The 17865-nt window shown below is 53.2% G+C and overlaps 1 protein-coding gene across 7 annotated transcripts in view; it reads left to right on the top strand.

The window, feature by feature from the left end:
* Nucleotides 1–1236: 1236 nt before the first annotated feature.
* The window catches only part of CD276 (CD276 molecule), a 26074-nt gene continuing 9445 nt past the window's right edge, over nt 1237–17865 (top strand). Inside the window, exons 1-6 of one of the 7 annotated variants that reach the window (XM_034993758.1) lie at nt 1238–1332; nt 3099–3162; nt 13590–13818; nt 14075–14209; nt 17059–17397; nt 17601–17865. The exon at nt 17601–17865 is cut by the window's right edge and continues 89 nt beyond it. In XM_034993758.1, coding sequence (XP_034849649.1) covers nt 14125–14209; nt 17059–17397; nt 17601–17865 — 689 coding nt within the window. In that variant the 5' untranslated portion in view covers nt 1238–1332; nt 3099–3162; nt 13590–13818; nt 14075–14124. Of the gene's footprint in view, nt 1333–2226; nt 3163–13589; nt 13819–14074; nt 14210–17058; nt 17398–17600 lie in introns of those variants that run through there. The other 6 variants (XM_034993757.1, XM_034993763.1, XM_034993760.1 and 3 more) reach the window with 6 other exon arrangements.

Below are 17865 nucleotides of genomic sequence, written 5' to 3' on the forward strand. Positions count from 1 at the left end.
TATTAAACTGACATTCAGAAACACATACGCACATAGATTCAAATACGGAGCTGCTCACACACACACACACACACACACACACACGGCACAGAATTAAATTTGCATTCAGCACTTAAATTCAAGGGGGCAAATCCTGTTTCTCCACTTAATAGTTTATCCTCTAGTAAGTTATTAATCTGTTTGTGTCTCAATTTTTTCATTTGTCAGAATGAGGATAATAATGGTATTCCCCTCACTGAGTTGTGAATATTAAATGAGAGCTTACAAGTGGTTACAACAGCTTACAGAGATGCATATGCATTCATTCTATTTCCTGAGCCCCCTCCCCTTTCTCTGCTGCCACTTGGTGGTGGGCCTGGCAAAAGCACGAGGTTAGAGTCCTTTCATCCAGCCTCACTCAGGTTTCTCACCTGTAAAACGGGGATCACATTATCTATCTGTTGTGAGGATCTAAAGAGGCCCAGCAGGGAAAGCTCCGAGTCTAGACCCTGGCCCCAGAAGCCTTGCTACACTTTAGCTGTTCCTGTCCCTAACTGATGAAGAACAGGTCAGAGAGCAGGTGCAGAGACAGGATGTGCGAAGGCAAGCCCCTGACCCCCCATCTCCTCCCAGGCTGGAGCTGGGGCCTCTAAGGACAGAGCCCAGGCACGGGGATCAGAGCTGCTCCCCCTGTTGGAGCCTGGCCTGGGGCTGGGGGCAGGGCTGGTCGGGTGGCCGTGGGTGGGAGGAAAAGAGGAAAACCAGCTCAGTGGAAATTACCCTGCGGTTGGCTCAGGCGCCCACGACACTGTATTTATAGAGAGCTCCCTGCAGCTCTTAATTCCTCGCAGTCGAGTTAACCCTTTCCAGGCCGCGGTACCAGCCCGGGGCGGAGGGAGAACACAGGACTGGGGTCGGCCCACGGGATCCGGCTCTGCGGCCAGCCGCCTGGAGGGTGGGGTGGTCAGCGGGCAGTCACCTGTCCCCTCTCGGAGAAAATACACGTCGGAACTCGGGAGTGGCGGAACGCGGCGGGGGAGGGGCACGGGCAGACCAGCGCCCCCTGGCCGGCGTCCAGGATCTGGTCTGGGGTCAGGGGCGGGGTCCGAGCCGATGCCCTGCCCAGCGGGCGGGCTCAGGCCTCTGCGCCCGACCGCCGCCGCGGGGCCAATCCGGCCTCGGGCGCACCCGGGCTGCCTTTCCGGGCCCGCGGCTTCCTCCAGCCCGCCCCGCCCCTCGGCCTCGCGGGGCCGCCCCCGACCCCCACTCGGGCCCGGCCTCGCGGCGGCGGCGACTCGGCAGCGCTCCGCCGCGTCCCCGCGTCCCCGCGTCCCCAGAGCCGGCCGCGGCGCGGTGAGTGCTTGCGTGGCGCGGGCCCGCGCGGGTGGGGGCGGCCTTTGTCCGCGGCCGAGCGGTGCGGGGCCGCCGGACCGCGTGCTGTGCCCTCCCTCCCAGGACCCTCCCCGGGTCCGCGACGCAGCCCGGCTCCGGGCCCCAGGCAGCCGGGGCCGCCACAATCCAACCCCGCCCCAAGCTTGCCGCCGAGGGGGCTGGGGCACAGTGGGACCTGCTCTCCCCCGGCAGGTCCTGGAGGAGGCTGGTGGGTGCTTGTGATTACCCGGGCCCGGGGCGTGCAGGGGCATGGGGGGGCAGATCTGTCACTGTGTTGATGATTCTGGAAAGCTCAACGAAGCCAGCCGGGGTTAGCAGGGAAGCAGGGTCTCCCAGGCCCTCCAGAGGGCCCTGCAGAGGAAAACACCCTGAGTCCCAGCTCCGCGGAGGGAAAGCTGCCCGGGACGGTTGGGGAAGCGGGCCCACTCTTCTTGGCCCTGAAGGACGGAGTAAAGAGGACTTACGCGGGCAGCAGTGGGCGGGAGGGGGACAGATTCTGAAAAGAACAGGTAGGGACGGCTGACCTGGGTGAAGGGGTGAATAGGTGTTGGGGGTGGGAGGCGAACAGGAGGGAGCAGGATGGGGTAATTTGAGCTCGGGGAAGTCTCCAAGAGATGGTGGGGGAGGTAGGACGGAGAGGAGGTGGGGAACTTGGTGTCCCGAAGGTGGGGACCCAGGGTGGGGACACCCTATAGGGGAGGGAGTTGAATCTCAGTGCCCCGAGGCCCTGAGAATGCTGTTTAGCGAGGGAGTTGGCAGGTTTGGTGGCCGAAGGCCCCGAACTGCCAGAAAAGGGGATTTATTTCTAAGCCAGACCTGCCCTAATGAGAAATGCGTGACAGATGACTCAGATATGGATGGGTCTATCACTGAGGGAAAACGTTAGGCAAAGAGTAACGTAGAAACGATTGGGGGAATAGGGGAAGTGTTTGTTTGACCTAATTGAGAAAAACTATTTGCCTTCAACTTGGATGTGGATAATTGTAAATGAGTCAGTTTCATCATTAAATTAAGGCCTGGGTCCTTTTCTTACATGCATGTCTTTAGCAGTTGGCTTCTCTATTAGAAAGTAATGAAGCAGTTCTGTCTTTAAGAGAGTTCTTCATTTAGTGCAGCCTCCTCTCATTCCCTCTGGCCTCCCAGAAATCCCTAGGAAATCTGATGCTGTGCAGCCTTCCTTGCAGTTTGGGGGCCTGCACGTAGGTGGGACGCTTTTGGAGACTGAGGGAAATTGAAGTCTAAACTTGAAATTGAAGCTGAAACTTGTCTGATGGGTTGGGCCCATCTGAGTGGTGGGGAGGGGTGAAGGAGGGCTCTGGGGCTGCAGGGTGTGAGTGATGGCTCATATTTCCAGCTCATTTGGGAATGGGAATATCTGGGGTGAGTACATTTCCCTGATATCTAGAGATCCTGAGCTTTAGCACTAACGCTGATTTTAACTATCGAGCCTGGAAATCTTTCTCTCCCATATTACGTACATCATAGTCTGACGTCGGGATACTCCTGACATCAGTGAAATTTTTTGTCAGTTTTTGTCAAATTTTGACTTCGAGTCAGTGCTATGTGTCAGATTTTGCAATAAGGGGCTGTAGGGCGAGGGGACTCTTGTGGGAGTGGGCTTTGCACTAAGTGGCTTCAGCCATGCTTTTATTGATCCCTTGACTGCTGTTTGGAGTTCTTCCCTCTCTTCAATGACATCACTGGTGGTTTCTCCTGCTTGCCTTCAGTGAGCTTTCCAATTTACTCCAGACTCTCCTGCTGCAAGAAATCAGACCATCCGGCTTGTTAGAGGTGAGAAGCGGGTGTTAATGCAAGCCTGAGGGCGGGAAGGGGTGCTGGGATTTGTGGACCTCTTTTTCCTTACTGTCCCTGGCCTTCTGCAGCTCTGACCAGTCACCCAATGAAAGCAGATCGGCTGACTGTCTGAGATGCTCAGATGCCTGGACAGCCAGGTTGGGTGCTTGAACATTTGTGGAAAGGCCATTTATAGAGGCGTCGTCCCTTCTGAGGAGGCTGTGTCCTTAACTCTGGTGAGGTTGACTTCTGAGCCTTCCTGGGGGAATTCCTCCATCCTTAATCTGTAGTCGTGTCTTGTCTGGAACCATAAATCTTCATTTTTTGGAGCAGGATTTGGCCTTGACCGTGAGCTAAGCAATACAGCTTGGGGTCAGATTGTCAGGATGACCATAGAGCTGTGAGTTGGGATTCCACAGCACCTAAGGACACTCCTAGAAAGTGTTGTAGAACAAGTCTCTGGCCTGCTGCTGGCTGGTTCTTGGTTGGATGTGTGGGGTTTGAGTGTGAAGAAAAATGATCCAAATCCAAACAGCCTCCCAGATTATGACCACATGGGGCCTGAGGCTGTGGACTTGAGTCATGGGGTCATGGGGAGGAGGAAGAAGGGCAGGCAGGATGATGTCACTGCCCATGAGCTTATCCTCTGAGTGGGTGGCCACTTCTCATTGCTGTCCTCTTTCCGCACCCCAGGGCAGGAGTGCCAGGGAGGTCCACTAGCAGAAGGGGAAGGCATAGCCTGAGCCTGCGGGAAGTAGGAGGGTGGGAACTGGTTGATGTGATCCATGAGAAATTTCCTTTGGTCTCAGATGCATGAAACATCTGGGACAGGGCCCCGTGTGTTTTTCTGCACCCCCTGGCTGCCACACCCCAGTTTTGCCACCCCTGCAGTATGAGGTTCCAGCTAGGAACATTGAGTTTCCAGGTTTTGGGGGTGGGGTTGTGCCGGATGCTTCACAGACATTTAATCATGTCAGTCCTCCGAAGTGGAGTGTCATTAGCTCCATGGTATAGAGGGGGAAGCCAGAGCCCAGAAAGGGGAAGTCATGTGCCCAAAGACACATGCAGAGGCATGTGCTGGAGCTGGGATGCTGTCTGTCTTTCTGCCACTCTGGAGGCAGGCATGGGCTTCACCCCTCGTTCTGGAGTCTGGCAAGACGGGCCCCGCAGCAAGGCAGGGAGAACTCATCTGGAGAGCTGGGGAGAGGGCAGGCCTGACCTAGGTATCCCAGTCCAAGCCATCCGTGGGAGTGCTTGCTTTTCCAGAGCCCTGGTCTTCAGCATATGGGTGCCTCCGGAGTCCCTCCTTGACCCTCCAGGTCTGAGCCGTGCTCCCAGCCTGTTGCCCCCACTCTCCCTCTCATTCTCTTTGTGGTCCAGAGAATGGATGCCTCCTCCACACCCCTAATTCCTTTGGGTATTTGGCCTTCTTGAGGCATGCAGAGAGTATGTCACAGGGAAACCTGCTAGGAGTGGGGAATGAGAAGCATTTTTTCCAGAGCCCTGGAGTAGGAAAAGATAGTATCTCTGAGAAGCAGGGCTCCCAAGTCACCCTAAAGTCAACGTGGGCTCCCAGGAACCGGGGCTTCCCCGGGGAGATACTGGAATGTGTGCTGGGGGGGTGTATAGCCCGACAGAGGAGCTCTTGGCTGGGGGGGTGACACTCAGTGCAGGGGCGCCCAGGAGGCCTTGTCCCCATGACTACGGCAATAATAACTGCAGGAATAATTGTTACCGCTGTTTGTGGGTGCTAAGTGCTTTCCCAAGTCCTTTCTGCATATGGTCTTATTCTCATGGCAACCCTTATGGGGTAGGGGTTGTTACTGCGTTTTAGAGGTGGGGAATCAAGTCTCAAAGAGGTTAAGTCATTTATACTTGGTCATGTGTCTAGCAAAACTTTTGAGTCAGAATTTGAACCCAGGGCTGCCTGCTCCTGAACCTAAGCTATACCCCCGGGGCAGGCAAGGTGGCTTAATGATTCCATTTAAGAACACAAAAGGCCCAAACTGACTCAGATTATCAGGAAAAGGGAAGGTCAAGGGGGGTGGGGGGGCTATTCCCAGCTGTCCTATAATCATTCTAGGAGTGTAATTTATAGTCCCTATTTTATAAATGAGCAAACTGAGGGTCAGAGAAGATGTTTTCCCAAAGTCTCATGACTAGGAAGTAGCAGAGTCTGGATTTGAAACTGTATCTCCTACACCAAAGTCATCTCCTTAAACACCAGGGCTCGCTTCTTTCATGAAGCCTCTTGTGATAACACCAGCACAGGATGGTTGTGGGACCTTCCTTTGAGAGCTGAGGAGCCAAAGACCCAGAGAGGTTTGCCCTAGGGAACCTAGCAAGTGAGGGATGGAGCCTGGTCTGAAATCTATAAAAGTCTCCCAAGTTGCTGTTTTCCTTTTTGTTAATTGCAAAGGAATTACATGCTCTTTGTCAAAGTCACAGAAGTGTATCAACTAAGAAGTAGGAGTAGATGCTTGCCCTCATTCCCACATCCTGGGGTTGGGTTCACTATCCAGAGGAGAAGAAAACTGTGTAATGAATAACAGGGACTCCCCTGGAGTGGCCCATCTCTGCCTGGCTTTTCTGCCAAGGTGACTTTCAGGATAAAGAGGTATTCCCCATGTCATCCAGGAAGAAGGAACTGGGTTTGCAAAAACCCATGAGAAGAGGATCCCCTTTTGTAGGACCTAGAAGAGGTCCCTGTGGGGATGGGCAAATAGGAGGAAGTGAGGCTGGGGAGGTGGGCAAGGCCAGAGCAGGTAGGGGTCTTTGGGCCATGGAGGAGCTGATTAAAAATTGGAAGTGATGGCCTGATGCAGTTTAGGTTTTTATAGCAGTTATTCTGGTTGCTGTGTAGAGTCAAGGCTGGGGTATAGAACCCGGTGGGTTGACGAGAGGGCAAGTAGAGAGACCAGTGAAGAAGCTTTTGTGGTCAGCCAGGCAAGATGATGAGGACTTGGCAGGGCGGAGAGAGCAGCACAAGTGGAGAGAAACAAAGGGTGAAGCTGTATCAGGCGTCGGCAAACTTTTTCTGCAAAGGGCCAGAAAGTAAATATTTCAGGCTTTGCACCGATTGCAAGGGCTCGGTTCTGCCATCGTCTGCAAAAGCAGTCGCAGAAAATACGGAAAGGAAATGTGGCTACGTTCCAACGAAACTTTATTTACAGACACTGAGATTTGAATTTCATGCAATTCCTGTGTCTCATGAAATATTCTTCTTTTGATTTCCAACCGTTTAAAAAAGTAAACCCTTTCTTAACTGGTGCGCTGAACAAAAGCGGGCAGCAGGCTGGATTTGGGGCTCGGGCTATAGTTTGCCGAGCCCGAAGATATATTTTGGGGTCAGGAATGGTTGTTCTTGGTGTGATGCATTGTAGAGGCGAGAGAAACTCGGGTTTCTGGCTTGAGTGGAGGGTAGAGAGCAGTGCCCTTCCCGAGCGGGAAGAGCGAGGGAGGAACAGGTTTGAGGGGAGATCAAGAGTTTGAAGAGGGCCATGTTAAGAGGGAGATGCCTATGAGTCACTGGCAAAGAGATCTTTAGGGGACAGTTGGAGCTCAGATGAGAGGTGTGGGCTTGGGGAAGAAAATCTAGGAGTTGCCAGCATATAAACGATATTTAAAGCCATGGGAGTGGATGAAATCATCTAGGAAAAAATAGTAGAGAGACTTGAGGAGAAGGCTTGGGGGCCAACCCCAAGAGGTTCAGTGCTGGAGGAGGAAGGCTGTGCACTGGACTACAGGTGATGCTGAGATGGAGAGAGAGGTAGGGGACCAGACCTGGGGCCATGGGGCCATCTGTTAATACAGAAATGAGGTCATACAGTTGACAGTGTACTTGACTTACGTGACATATGGCATGGACTTATATCCACATTAGTACACGTTCTTTTAAAAAGCTGTATGCTATTCCATTACATAGAGGCGTCGTCATTAACATACCAGGTCCCTACTGGTTCCCATTTTTGCTGCTAGCTGGAAGTCTCGGAGACTGGAGCTAGTGTGTCCATAAACCCGTTCCTACAAACTACAGCCCATGGGCCAAACCTTCTGCCGCTTGTTTTTGTATAGCCCACAGCTAAGAATGGTTTTTACGCCTGTCATGGTTGAAAAAAAAATCATGCGATTCATGAAAATTACATGCAATTCAAATCTGAGTGTCCATAAATAAAGTTGTGGTTGGAACACGGCTCTGCTCATTCATTTATACATTGTCTATGACTGTCTCCCTGCTACAATGGTAGGGTTGAGTAGTTGTGACAGATATCAGATGGCCTGCAAAGTCTAAAATATTTACTATCTGGACCTTTACAGAAAGAGTCTTTAACGCTCACGCCAGCAGAACAGCCCTGGGAAGTCTGACTGGGTGTGGTTTGGCTCAGAGGCCCATTCTGGAGCCAATCCCCGAGGGTTCTCTGATGAGTCAGGTCCGGTCACCTGCTAAGGCCCGAGGCAGGCGGTCAGCCCCACCAGCATCACATGGACTGGGTTCCCTGCAGGACCAGGGAGCCCTGTCATCAGAAGGAATCAGTGTAGAACAAGAGAGGCACTCTAGAATAAAGGATATGGAGGAAAGTTGCTAAGAGTATCAAGACTGACTGCTGAAGGCAGAGAAGGTCTGCTCAGCATCTGTTGTCTTTCTTGTCAAAGAAAGAAGTTGCAGAGGCTGTTCAGAAGGAAAGTTCAGGCCAGGTAGGGAGGTGATAATCTGCTTTCAGTGGATTTGTCTTCTGGCCCCTGGGATCGTCCTGGTGTGGGGTGAACTTGGAGATAAGATATCTGAGAAGCTGTCAGGGGTATTTCAGGACAACTGGGGTAGATGGCGGGGGTGGGGTCGTAGCCCTCCACGGGCTCCCACTGTGTATAGAATCCATCCTTAAGCAACCCCTGACCACCTCCCGTGCCCCATCTCCCGACAGCCACTCCCCAGAGGCCCTCTCTTCTCAGAGTATGCCATGGGGGCCCACTCCTCCAGGGAACTGCTTGACCCTCCATGCCCATAATACTTCATCATGTTTGTTGTGTGAGTGGATAAATGAATGCTGGTAGACTTGAGATGAGCAAATAACTGCTTTTACGGGGAAGAAGGCAGATTATGAGAACAACAGATTGGTGATCGAGTCCTTAATCCCTGACAAAATCCTGGAACCAGTTATTAATGGAGCACTTGAAGAGGAGTCCATTTTCTTCAGAGGAGCCTTTTTCTTCCTGGTTCTTCCCCACTTGACTGGTGGGGACTATCCGCCAGAAGCAGGGATAAGACCTGTGATGGGCAGTTGAATGGCAGCACGAAGAGGGAGATTCCTAATCCCAGAGCCCTGAACAGTGGAAGGGCATTGATCCAGGGGCAGAACCAAGGACTGTGGGGTCTTCTTATTCCTGTCCTCTTCCTGAGGACTTTGATGACACAAGAAACAAAGCGGCGAGGAGAGAGCAACCTGTCTGGGTGACATTCATTTTTCTTTTTTTCACCGACCACAAAATTATCAAGCACCTTCTAGGTGCCAGGAAGTGTCACAACAGTGCTACAAAAAGATCATGACATGGACGCTATCTCCTGTGCCTATCGCTATCACACAACACTGTGCCTGCACCTCACCCCACTGAACCGCACATTTCAAATGGTTGAAAGGGTAAACCTCACACTCCATGTGTTTTGCCACGATTTAAAAGGAAAGATTGTGGCAGTTGGGGTGACGGAGTTGGCTTAAGTGGATGAAATATAACAGTGACGCAAATGAACTATCCCATAAAATTCCAGCTCTTCCCCAGGTCCATCAGAAGAGGATGGCAGAGGTGACGATCTGCAGCAATGCGAGTAAATGGCTCTCAGTCTTTCGCCACAGATTTGATAGTCTATTATTTTGGGTTATTTTGGTGAACAAAGTGGCATGGCTGCCCAGGGTGGCCTCGTCAAGGGAGAAGATCTAAAACGTGCAGGGAGGGGGCAGACTTGTAGTACAAGGTCGAAGGAGGACTGAAAGGGGCGGTACGGGAGACAGATTTGGGCTCAGGACAAGGCAGAGCTTTCCCCAGTGACGGCCACCCCAAACAGCGGATTTCTTCGGGAGGCTGTGGGTATCCATCACTGGAGGGAGCAAACGGGTCGTGAGGGTGGCCCGAGAGAGGTTCCCTATTCTGAGACTTGACCATTAACCTCTGCAGATTCTTCAGAATTTGCTGGGGGACCTCTCCTCATTCCACAATCTCCCTCAACAATCCCAACTTTGGCTCCCATCACTCCCAATGCATGGGTAGCTCCCCGTGCTGTTCTGAGCTCCAGCTCCGTGTGTCCAGGAGTCCATGTGGCATTTGGCATGGATGCTCTGTAGCTCAAGCCCAGTAGGAATTGTTCTTCCTCCTACACGTGCTTCATTTCCAGGTCTCCCCATCGTATGATGTGTGCCCCCAAGTGCCCACTTGTTCAGGCCTTCAGGACACCCTTGACTTTCTCAGCCCCTCCCTCCCATACAAACAAAACAGTCCCCAAGCCAGGTCACACCTACCCTGAGCCCGGCCCCGGCATCACCAAGTGACTCAGGAGATAGCGTCCAGTTTGTATTTTGAAACACCTATTCTAGATGTGGTTTCCTTTCTCGCTCTCCGAGCAGTGGCAATTTTCATGGGGTGGGAAGAGCGGGAGAGAGAAGGAGGGAAAGGAGGGGAGGGATGGCTCCCTAAATTAGTCACTTCAGATGCTGTCAGAAAGACCCAAAATAACAGTGACGCTAGAGTAGATGCTTATTCTCACCCATGTGACAGGCCAGGTCCGTCCAGGGCTGATACTGCAGCCCATCCGAGGGCCTTGGGTCTTGCTGTTCTGAAGTCCCCAGAGTGTTGCCTTTGGCAGCATGGTCTCAGATGGTCACCACAGCTGTGTTCCAGCTAGTGGGAAAGGGGAGGAGACAAGAGAGGGTGTGCTCTCTCTCTTTAAGGGTCTGACCCAGACGTTGTACACATCAGTTCCTCTCACATCCTATTAGCCAGAAGATGGTCACCCGGACACACCTTTCCCCCCACAAGGCAGGCTGGGATCTGTAGTCTTCAGCTGAGTGGCCATGTGCCCAACTAAAAATTCTACAGAAGAGGAGAACAGATATGAGGGGGAAATGAGTGGTTTCTGCCACAGTCATTTTGTACATTTTAGCGTGACCTGCATGGCAGCTAATTGGCTCGACCTCAAGGATATAGTACATGAAGATTTAACATACTAATATTGTTCCGCTAGGATCCAGCCAAGCGTTTCTTTTATACATGGGCATATGGAGTTTAGAGAGAAGTCACCTGTTAAAAATTGCACAGCAGTGTCAGAGCTGTGACCAGAACCCTAAGATCAAAGGGATCTGGTTGAGAGGCACTCAGGCAGTGCCAGGAGGACAGGTGTCTTGGGGATGGCGAGAAGCCACCCTGCCCAGCCTGTCTACCTGGGATGCTGCTCATCATTTTTCTGGACTCACCTTTAGGGTTATTATGTCTCTGAGGTACCTGCAAGTAGCCCTCACTGTATCTTAAATAATGTACTGTATTGAAGTGCAGTGAATCACAGGCACTCCTTGACTGGAATGCAGCCTCCTTGAGGACAGACACATAGCTTAGTCATCTCTGGCCCCAGTGCCTGCCTACCAGGTACTCAGTGAATAGTTAAATGCACTACTGAATACACAAACAAATGTATATTCAAGGAGTCTTTCAGTTGCAGATAATAGAAACTTAGCTCAAACTAGCTTGAAGAAAAAAAAAAAAGATTGACTCAAGTATCTGGACAGTCTAGGTGTGCACTTGTTTCAGGCACAGCTTGGTCCAGGTGCTTAACTGCTGTTTGCAGAAGCTCTGTCTCTGTGCTATACTGGTTAGCAGAAATCGACACTAGTTATGTGGTTTGACCCTTCTTGCCCTCTTAGTGGGAAGCACTGTCTAAGCGGACCCTGCAGGGATTGGGAGGAGGCAGGGGGTTAAGAGATATGGGGCGGTTATGGTGGGGGCAAGGAATTCCTCTTGAGCCAAGAGCTCTCTACCAAGAGCCCAGTCTCAGCCTTTGTTTATTGGTTTGGGCTTAATGGAGGCACATCTTGGGTCCTCTCTTGGGAGCTTCCCTGTGCCTGCACCTCTGCTGGGGTTGAATGAACTTGCTGCACCTTCAGGCCAAGCGTGGCCTGGGCCCCTCAGTCCTGCTTCCCGGGGGAAAGCCAAAGCACTGTGTGTTCTTTCTTGGCAGGACTCTTTGGAGTTCCCACATTTGGCTGAGACTGGGATGAAGGAAGAGGAGGAGGGAGGGCTGGCTGGTGACTCATTAGGAGGGGTGGTACATGCTGACTCCAGGGCAGGTCCCACCATGGGATGAGAATTCCCCTTTGTAGAGAAGGTGGGCAAGGTGGTGCCAACGCAGCATGAGATCTGTGTGTCTCCAAGGGCAGCCCATCTGTCCTGAAGAGCAGTGATGGGCTCTCTGTTCCCAGGCCATGCTCGCATTCCCTGAGCAGCACCTTGTCTCCGAGAGTTGTTTCTCCATCCCTCTCTCAGTCGCTGGGGGACCAGCTGTTGGGGTAGGAACCTCTTGGTGCGGTGGAATTCTCAGGTCTTCTTGGTTCTAGGCTGTCAGGTTTTTCCCTAGGGTAAGCCATGACAGTGGGAACTTTGCTGGGTTCAGAGTCTAGGAAGGTAAGAACAGGGGGTAAGCTCAATGCCCATCCCTGGAAATCCTCCCATTTTCCCTCTAGAGTGAAGGACGACTTGGCCCTTGTGGAGCCCTGGTAGGTCTGATCAGGAGGGAGGTGCTCCCTGACCTCCCCCACATTCATGGAGGTGGCAGGCATTCCCAAAAGACCCTGGTGAGTAAAAGCTTGATTTATGGAGACCTCATAAGAAAAGTCTTGAGTGCCAGCCAGAGGAAAGTGGCTTTACTTCTGTACTAAATGGGGAGCCACGAAAGGTTCTTGAGCATGGGTAAGGATGTGAACAGATTCCTATCTTAGGCGCTGAGAGCAGACGTCGTACAGAGTGGGGTTTGTGGGGGCAGAGTGGAGATAGCAGGGCCTCTCAGGAAGGTCACTGGAGGGTCAGGGTGGGAGTGGCAGGCATAAGCAGCAGTGGGGAGGGGGAGGGAGGTGGCCTGGGAAGAACAGATAGGCCTTGGTTTTCTTCTGGGGGTGAAAGAGAGGAAAGGAGTCTTAGAATCTGGAAGTTTCTTAATCCTTAGGTCCTGGTGCTTCCTTGGGGTGGGGGTGGGGGAGGGGGACAGCGCGGAGGCTGCAGCCTGCTAGCTCTTCCTGCGGCCAAGGGGTTGCCCTTGAGGGCAGGATGTGGTGCTCGCCAAGGGTGCCTTTATGAATGGAGCGGGAAGGCTGCTGAGTCAGCAGGCGGTGAGGCTTTGAAGTTGCCAGGTTTGGGCCGGAAGTGTCTGGGGAGGAAGTGGCTGTTCAGGGCTTCCCCGCTGTGGACAGCTGGGGGGGGGGGCAGGATGCACCCGGTTTGGCTGAGGGACTCCCTCAGGCCAGCTGCTGGGGGCGGGGAGGTGCTTGGCTGGGACTGGAAGGCTTGAGGCGGGTGCCTGTGACCAAAATGATGGTGCTGGCTGGCTGTGGGTGAGGTCTGCTCCTTGGGGGGGGGGGGGGGCGGGGGGGGGGGGGGGGGCAGAAAGCTGTGCCAGGAGGTTGGGAACCCAAACCCTCCCCAGCTTGCTAACTGGCAGATTACATCACATTAACAAAAGCACCTCACTTCTAGGGGCTTTATTTTTTTCTCTTGCAAAATAGACCAAGTCGATGCGGCTGTCTCCCTGGGGGGTTGTGAGAATGTGAAATCAACTGCGTTCTTGTTGAACTGTGTTGGATAGCCTAAGTCCACACTGGTTACGTGGCTTCATCGGGATATGGTGTGAACAGTGAGGCAGCAGCTGTGGGACAGGGTGAAGGTGGATGCAGCCCACCCAAGTCAGACACTGTGGGGGGCAGCCAGGATCGGGGGCAGGGCTGGGCCCCGGGAGGTCTCACCTGTGGCCACAGACTTACCTCTCACTCAGTCCTGATTGCAGCCTCTGGGGTTCACCCCAGGCCGGGCCTCTTCCATTTCTGATTGGTCTCAGTCACTCGCTAAAAGGTGTCCAATTAGCAAGTGTCCTCTCTCTCGGGCCCCATAGTCTGACACCAGCTGCCTCCCAAGAACTCTCCCCTGGAAGTTTCTGCACAAACACTGCTAACTTCCCACGCCCTACACCGACCGCCTCCATGTTCTGTCTCAGTTACTGCCCCACCTGCTCACTGGGCTCAAAACCATGGCCACCCTGACTGCCCCCTTCCTCTCTCCCCATGTCCTCCAGTGCTGCTGTTGTCACCCAGACCTGCTTTATCTCTTCTTTATCCTGCAGATGCTCTCAGTCATCTTTATGGAGCACAGCTCTGACCATATCCTTTCCCCTGTTCCAGAACCTTCAGCGGCTCCCAGTTGCCTTCAGGATAAACTTCAGACCTTTCAGCCTATCTCCACGCCTGGCTCCAGCCTCAGCCCTTACTCTCCCCACCAGCTGTTGTCTGGAGTCAAACTGAGCCAAACTGACCTGCGCACATTCTTGCCCTGGGCTGGCCAACCTTGCCTCTACTTGCCAACTTGCCTCATCTTCCTTGTATTTTGTAACAACATCTTAATTCTGAAAGGGTGGGTCCCAGCTGCCCCCCCTGCCCCGTGTGCCCTGGTCTATCCTCCCCAGTGACTCAGTTCCCTCCTGCCAGCTAGCATGTCTCAAAAAAAAAAACCCTCAGTGGGGAGCCTTGTAGGGTGTGGGAGGGAGGACCTGCCACTGGGCAACTGCAGCCTTCCCCGAGCTGGGGCGGGGGAGGGGGGCAGTAGGTGAGGGCGGGCCTGGGGAAGACCCTTGGAGACAAAGTCCTCAATTCCTCTCCCTCACACGCAGGGGCAGCCTTCCACCACGGAGAGCCCAGCTGTCAGCTGCCTCTCGGGAAGATGCTGGGTCACTGGGCCAGCGAGGGTGTGGGCGTGCGTGTGCGTTTGGCCACAGTCCTGGCAGCACTGTGGTTCTGCATCACAGGTGAGGGGAGCAGTGTGGGGCCTGGAAGGGGGGCGCCCATTCCCACCAGGGCTCCTGCCAAGCCTGTCTGTCTCGCAGGGATGGGGAGGGTTTTGGCCAACCTCCTCCCACTGTGCCCTGCCACCTGTCCACCCATTTCCACTGGGATTCCATAGGCAACTTACTCTGCATTTCTTAGCCCGTTTCCTCCTCTGTAAACTGGTCATGTGAGCACTTAATGTGATAATGTGTTTCTTAAACATACAGTGTGCGTGCTCCCTCCTGAGGGCCTTTGCACGTACTGTTCCCTCTGCCTGGAACTTTCCATGACCACACATTGGCATGACTTGATCCTTTATTTCGCTCAGGTCTTTGCTCCTACGTCACCCCCTCAGCAAAGTTTTCTTGGCTACCTTGTATAACATAGCACACCACCTCTCCATACCCTCGACCTTACTTCATCATGCTTCTTCCCAACCTTTCCCCCTGCCTGACATGTTGTATGTTTACCTGCTTCTTGTCTGCTCTGCTCAAAGAGCAGGGTCTGTCCCCAGTGCCAGGACTGATGCCAGCCACATAGTAGCTCCTCGATAACCATGTTGGATACATGATGTAACTCTTCCCACAAAGCTCTTGGCACAGAGTCAGCATTCAATAATGGCATTATTTTTAATGATAATATCCTCATATTTTAAATTCTTATCAGTCCCTGGCAAAGGGAGAGACTGCCTTCTTCTGCCATAGGGGAAGACAAAGCTGAGTGTCTGGTGCCACCTGCTGGTCATAAAGAGGAAGCAACTCTCTAGTCACTGCAGCTCTGATTTCTCTAGAGAAAGGGCTTTTGTCTGGTTTCATTCCTAAATGCCCCCTACGAGGGGCACCAGTTGGAGAGCTGGCCTGGGGCATCTGCTGTTGCAGTGAGAGATCCAGGGCCAGCATAAGACCTTTAGAGACCTCTACACACTGCAAAGATCATGATAACCTTCTCCCTGTGTGTAATTCGCAATAAAAATATTATTTTTCTAAATGCAAGAAACTTTTGATGGCTGCTATATCCAGTCAGCTTTGTGTCAAGACTGATTTTTACACTGAGTGTGCCTGCTTTGCTGGTGCCCAAAGCACACACTTACCCAAGAATGGCAGTGCCAGAGAGCGTGCCTCCCCAGAGGAAGCGCTTGGGGACCCCTGCCTAACTTCCCAGGGCTCTAAAAGAAGAGCTGGAAGGGAGGCAGAGGTGACTGGGTGAGGAGGCTTGCCAATCCACAGGATAAAGGGCAGGGGACGAACAGGGGAATCTGCCCCAGGGGGCTTTTCTCTGGCTATGCCCTCGCCTTGCCTCTGGGGATGAGTTGACGCTAGGCTTCTGGGATTCCTGCTCCTGTGTTCCCCTCACCTCCCATTCATCAGCAGGTCCTGTTGGTTCTCCCTTATCAACAAACCTTGAATCTGTCCCATGCTCTCCAATACCACCGCCACCCTCTGGAGCTAAGCCAACGTCATTTCTTACAAAGACCACTGAAATAGTCCTTAATCCGTTCTCCACAGAGAAGCCAGAGTGAGTTGTAAGCATTGTTAGACAGATTATGCGGGATCACACCCCCCCACCCCCCCACCCCCACCCTGCAGTGACTTCCCATTGTATGTAGCAAACCTAAATTCTTTACTGGTCTTACAAAGCCCTCCCATCCAGACTCTCCGGCCACATTGGACAGCTACCTGATATTTTCACTTAGGGAACTGAATCTTGCCTCAGGGCCTTCCCACCTGCTGTTCCCTCTGCCTGGAACACTCTTACACTAGCTTTTTTGTATGTCAGGCTCTTTTTCATTCCGTTTAAATCACAACTTAATATCCTTTTAGTGAGAATGTGCCTCACCACCCCACTGAAAGGTGTGAGCATTCTTTCTTTTGGGTATAAACGCGAATCATGTTCATTTAGGAAAAGAAAAAAGAAAAAGCACTCGTGATCCTTTCTCATTCAGAGAAAACCACTATTAACATTTGGTATATACCTTTTTAGACTCCCCTTTCTGATTAATAAAGATAACATATACTTGGGGCGCCTGGGTAGCTCAGTTGTTAAGCGTCTGCCTTCGGCTCAGGTCATGATCCCAGGGTCCTAGGATCGAGCCCCACATCGGGCTCCCTGCTCATGGGAAGCCTGCTTCTCCCTCTCCCACTCCCCCTGCTTGTGTTCCTTCTTTCGCTGTGTCTCTCTCTGTCAAATAAATAAAATCTTTAAAAAAAAAAAAAAAAAGAGGGCGCCTGGGTGGCTCAGATGGTTAAGCGTCTGCCTTCGGCTCAGGTCATGATCTCAGGGTCCTGGGATTGAGTCCCGCATCGGGCTCCCTGCTCCTTGGGAGCCTGCTTCTCCCTCTGCCTTTCTCTCTCGCTCTGTCTCTCATGAATTAAAAAAAAAAAATCTTTAAAAAAAAATTAAAAAAAAAAGATAACCTATACTTATGTAAAAATACAACTAGCACAGACAGGTGTAAAATACCTGTCAAATTTTTGAAAAGCTACCACCTCTAATCCTTTGACTTATTTATATCTTTCATACCCCTAATCCCATGCTAATGCGAATTTGTGTCTTAGTTTGTCCCTCGCTCCCATTAAAAGGTAAGCTCTGTAAGGGTGTGACCTTGGTCTTCTTCTCTGTTGCATTCCTAACTCTTATGCTCAACAAATAGTAGGTGCTTACTGTAGTCTTGTTGACTGGATGAGGATCACAGGTAATCAACTTTACTTTGGGTCTCAGGCTTTAAAGGAGGAGGGGTGGACGGGCTTGGAATTAACCCGGAAGGGGAGGAAGACTAGGGAGGCTCCCAGTGGCCCCACCCCTCCTCACTGCCGCATCCCACCGCCCCCAGGTGCCGTGGAGGTCCAGGTCCCCGAGGACCCCGTGGTGGCCCTGGTGGGCACCGACGCCACCCTGCGCTGCTCCTTCTCGTCCGAACCCGGCTTCAGCCTGGCGCAGCTCAACCTCATCTGGCAGCTGACGGACACCAAGCAGCTGGTGCACAGCTTCGCCGAGGGCCGGGACCAGGGCAGCGCCTACGCCAACCGCACGGCGCTCTTCCCGGACCTGCTGGCTCAGGGCAACGCGTCCCTGCGGCTGCAGCGCGTGCGCGTGGCTGATGAGGGCAGCTTCACCTGCTTCGTGAGCATCCGGGACTTCGGCAGCGCCGCAGTCAGCCTGCAGGTGGCCGGTGAGCGCCGGGACGGGGCGCCCTCCCCTCGCCTCATCCCTCACCTCCCGCAGCCCCTCACCCACTGCGCCACCACTGACCCCGTAACTCAAGCCCCAGTGCTGAGCCCTGTCCCTCCAGGTGCCCTTTCCTCCCCTGAGACTCCCCCCGTCCCGTCCTTGCCTTACCTCGACCTCTGCCCTCTACCCTCTGCCCCACTCCAGCTCCCTACTCGAAGCCCAGCATGACCCTGGAGCCCAACAAGGACCTGCGGCCTGGGGACATGGTGACCATCACGTGCTCCAGCTACCGGGGCTATCCGGAGGCCGAGGTGTTCTGGCAGGACGGGCAGGGCGCCCCCTTGACGGGCAACGTGACCACGTCGCAGATGGCCAACGAGCAGGGCCTGTTCGACGTGCGCAGCGTCCTGAGGGTGGTGCTGGGCGCCAATGGCACCTACAGCTGCCTGGTGCGCAACCCTGTGCTGCG

This window comes from Mirounga leonina, unplaced genomic scaffold (genome assembly GCF_011800145.1).
Source record: "Mirounga leonina isolate KUSES-001 unplaced genomic scaffold, KU_Mleo_1.0 Mir_91, whole genome shotgun sequence".
NCBI lineage: Eukaryota > Metazoa > Chordata > Mammalia > Carnivora > Phocidae > Mirounga > Mirounga leonina.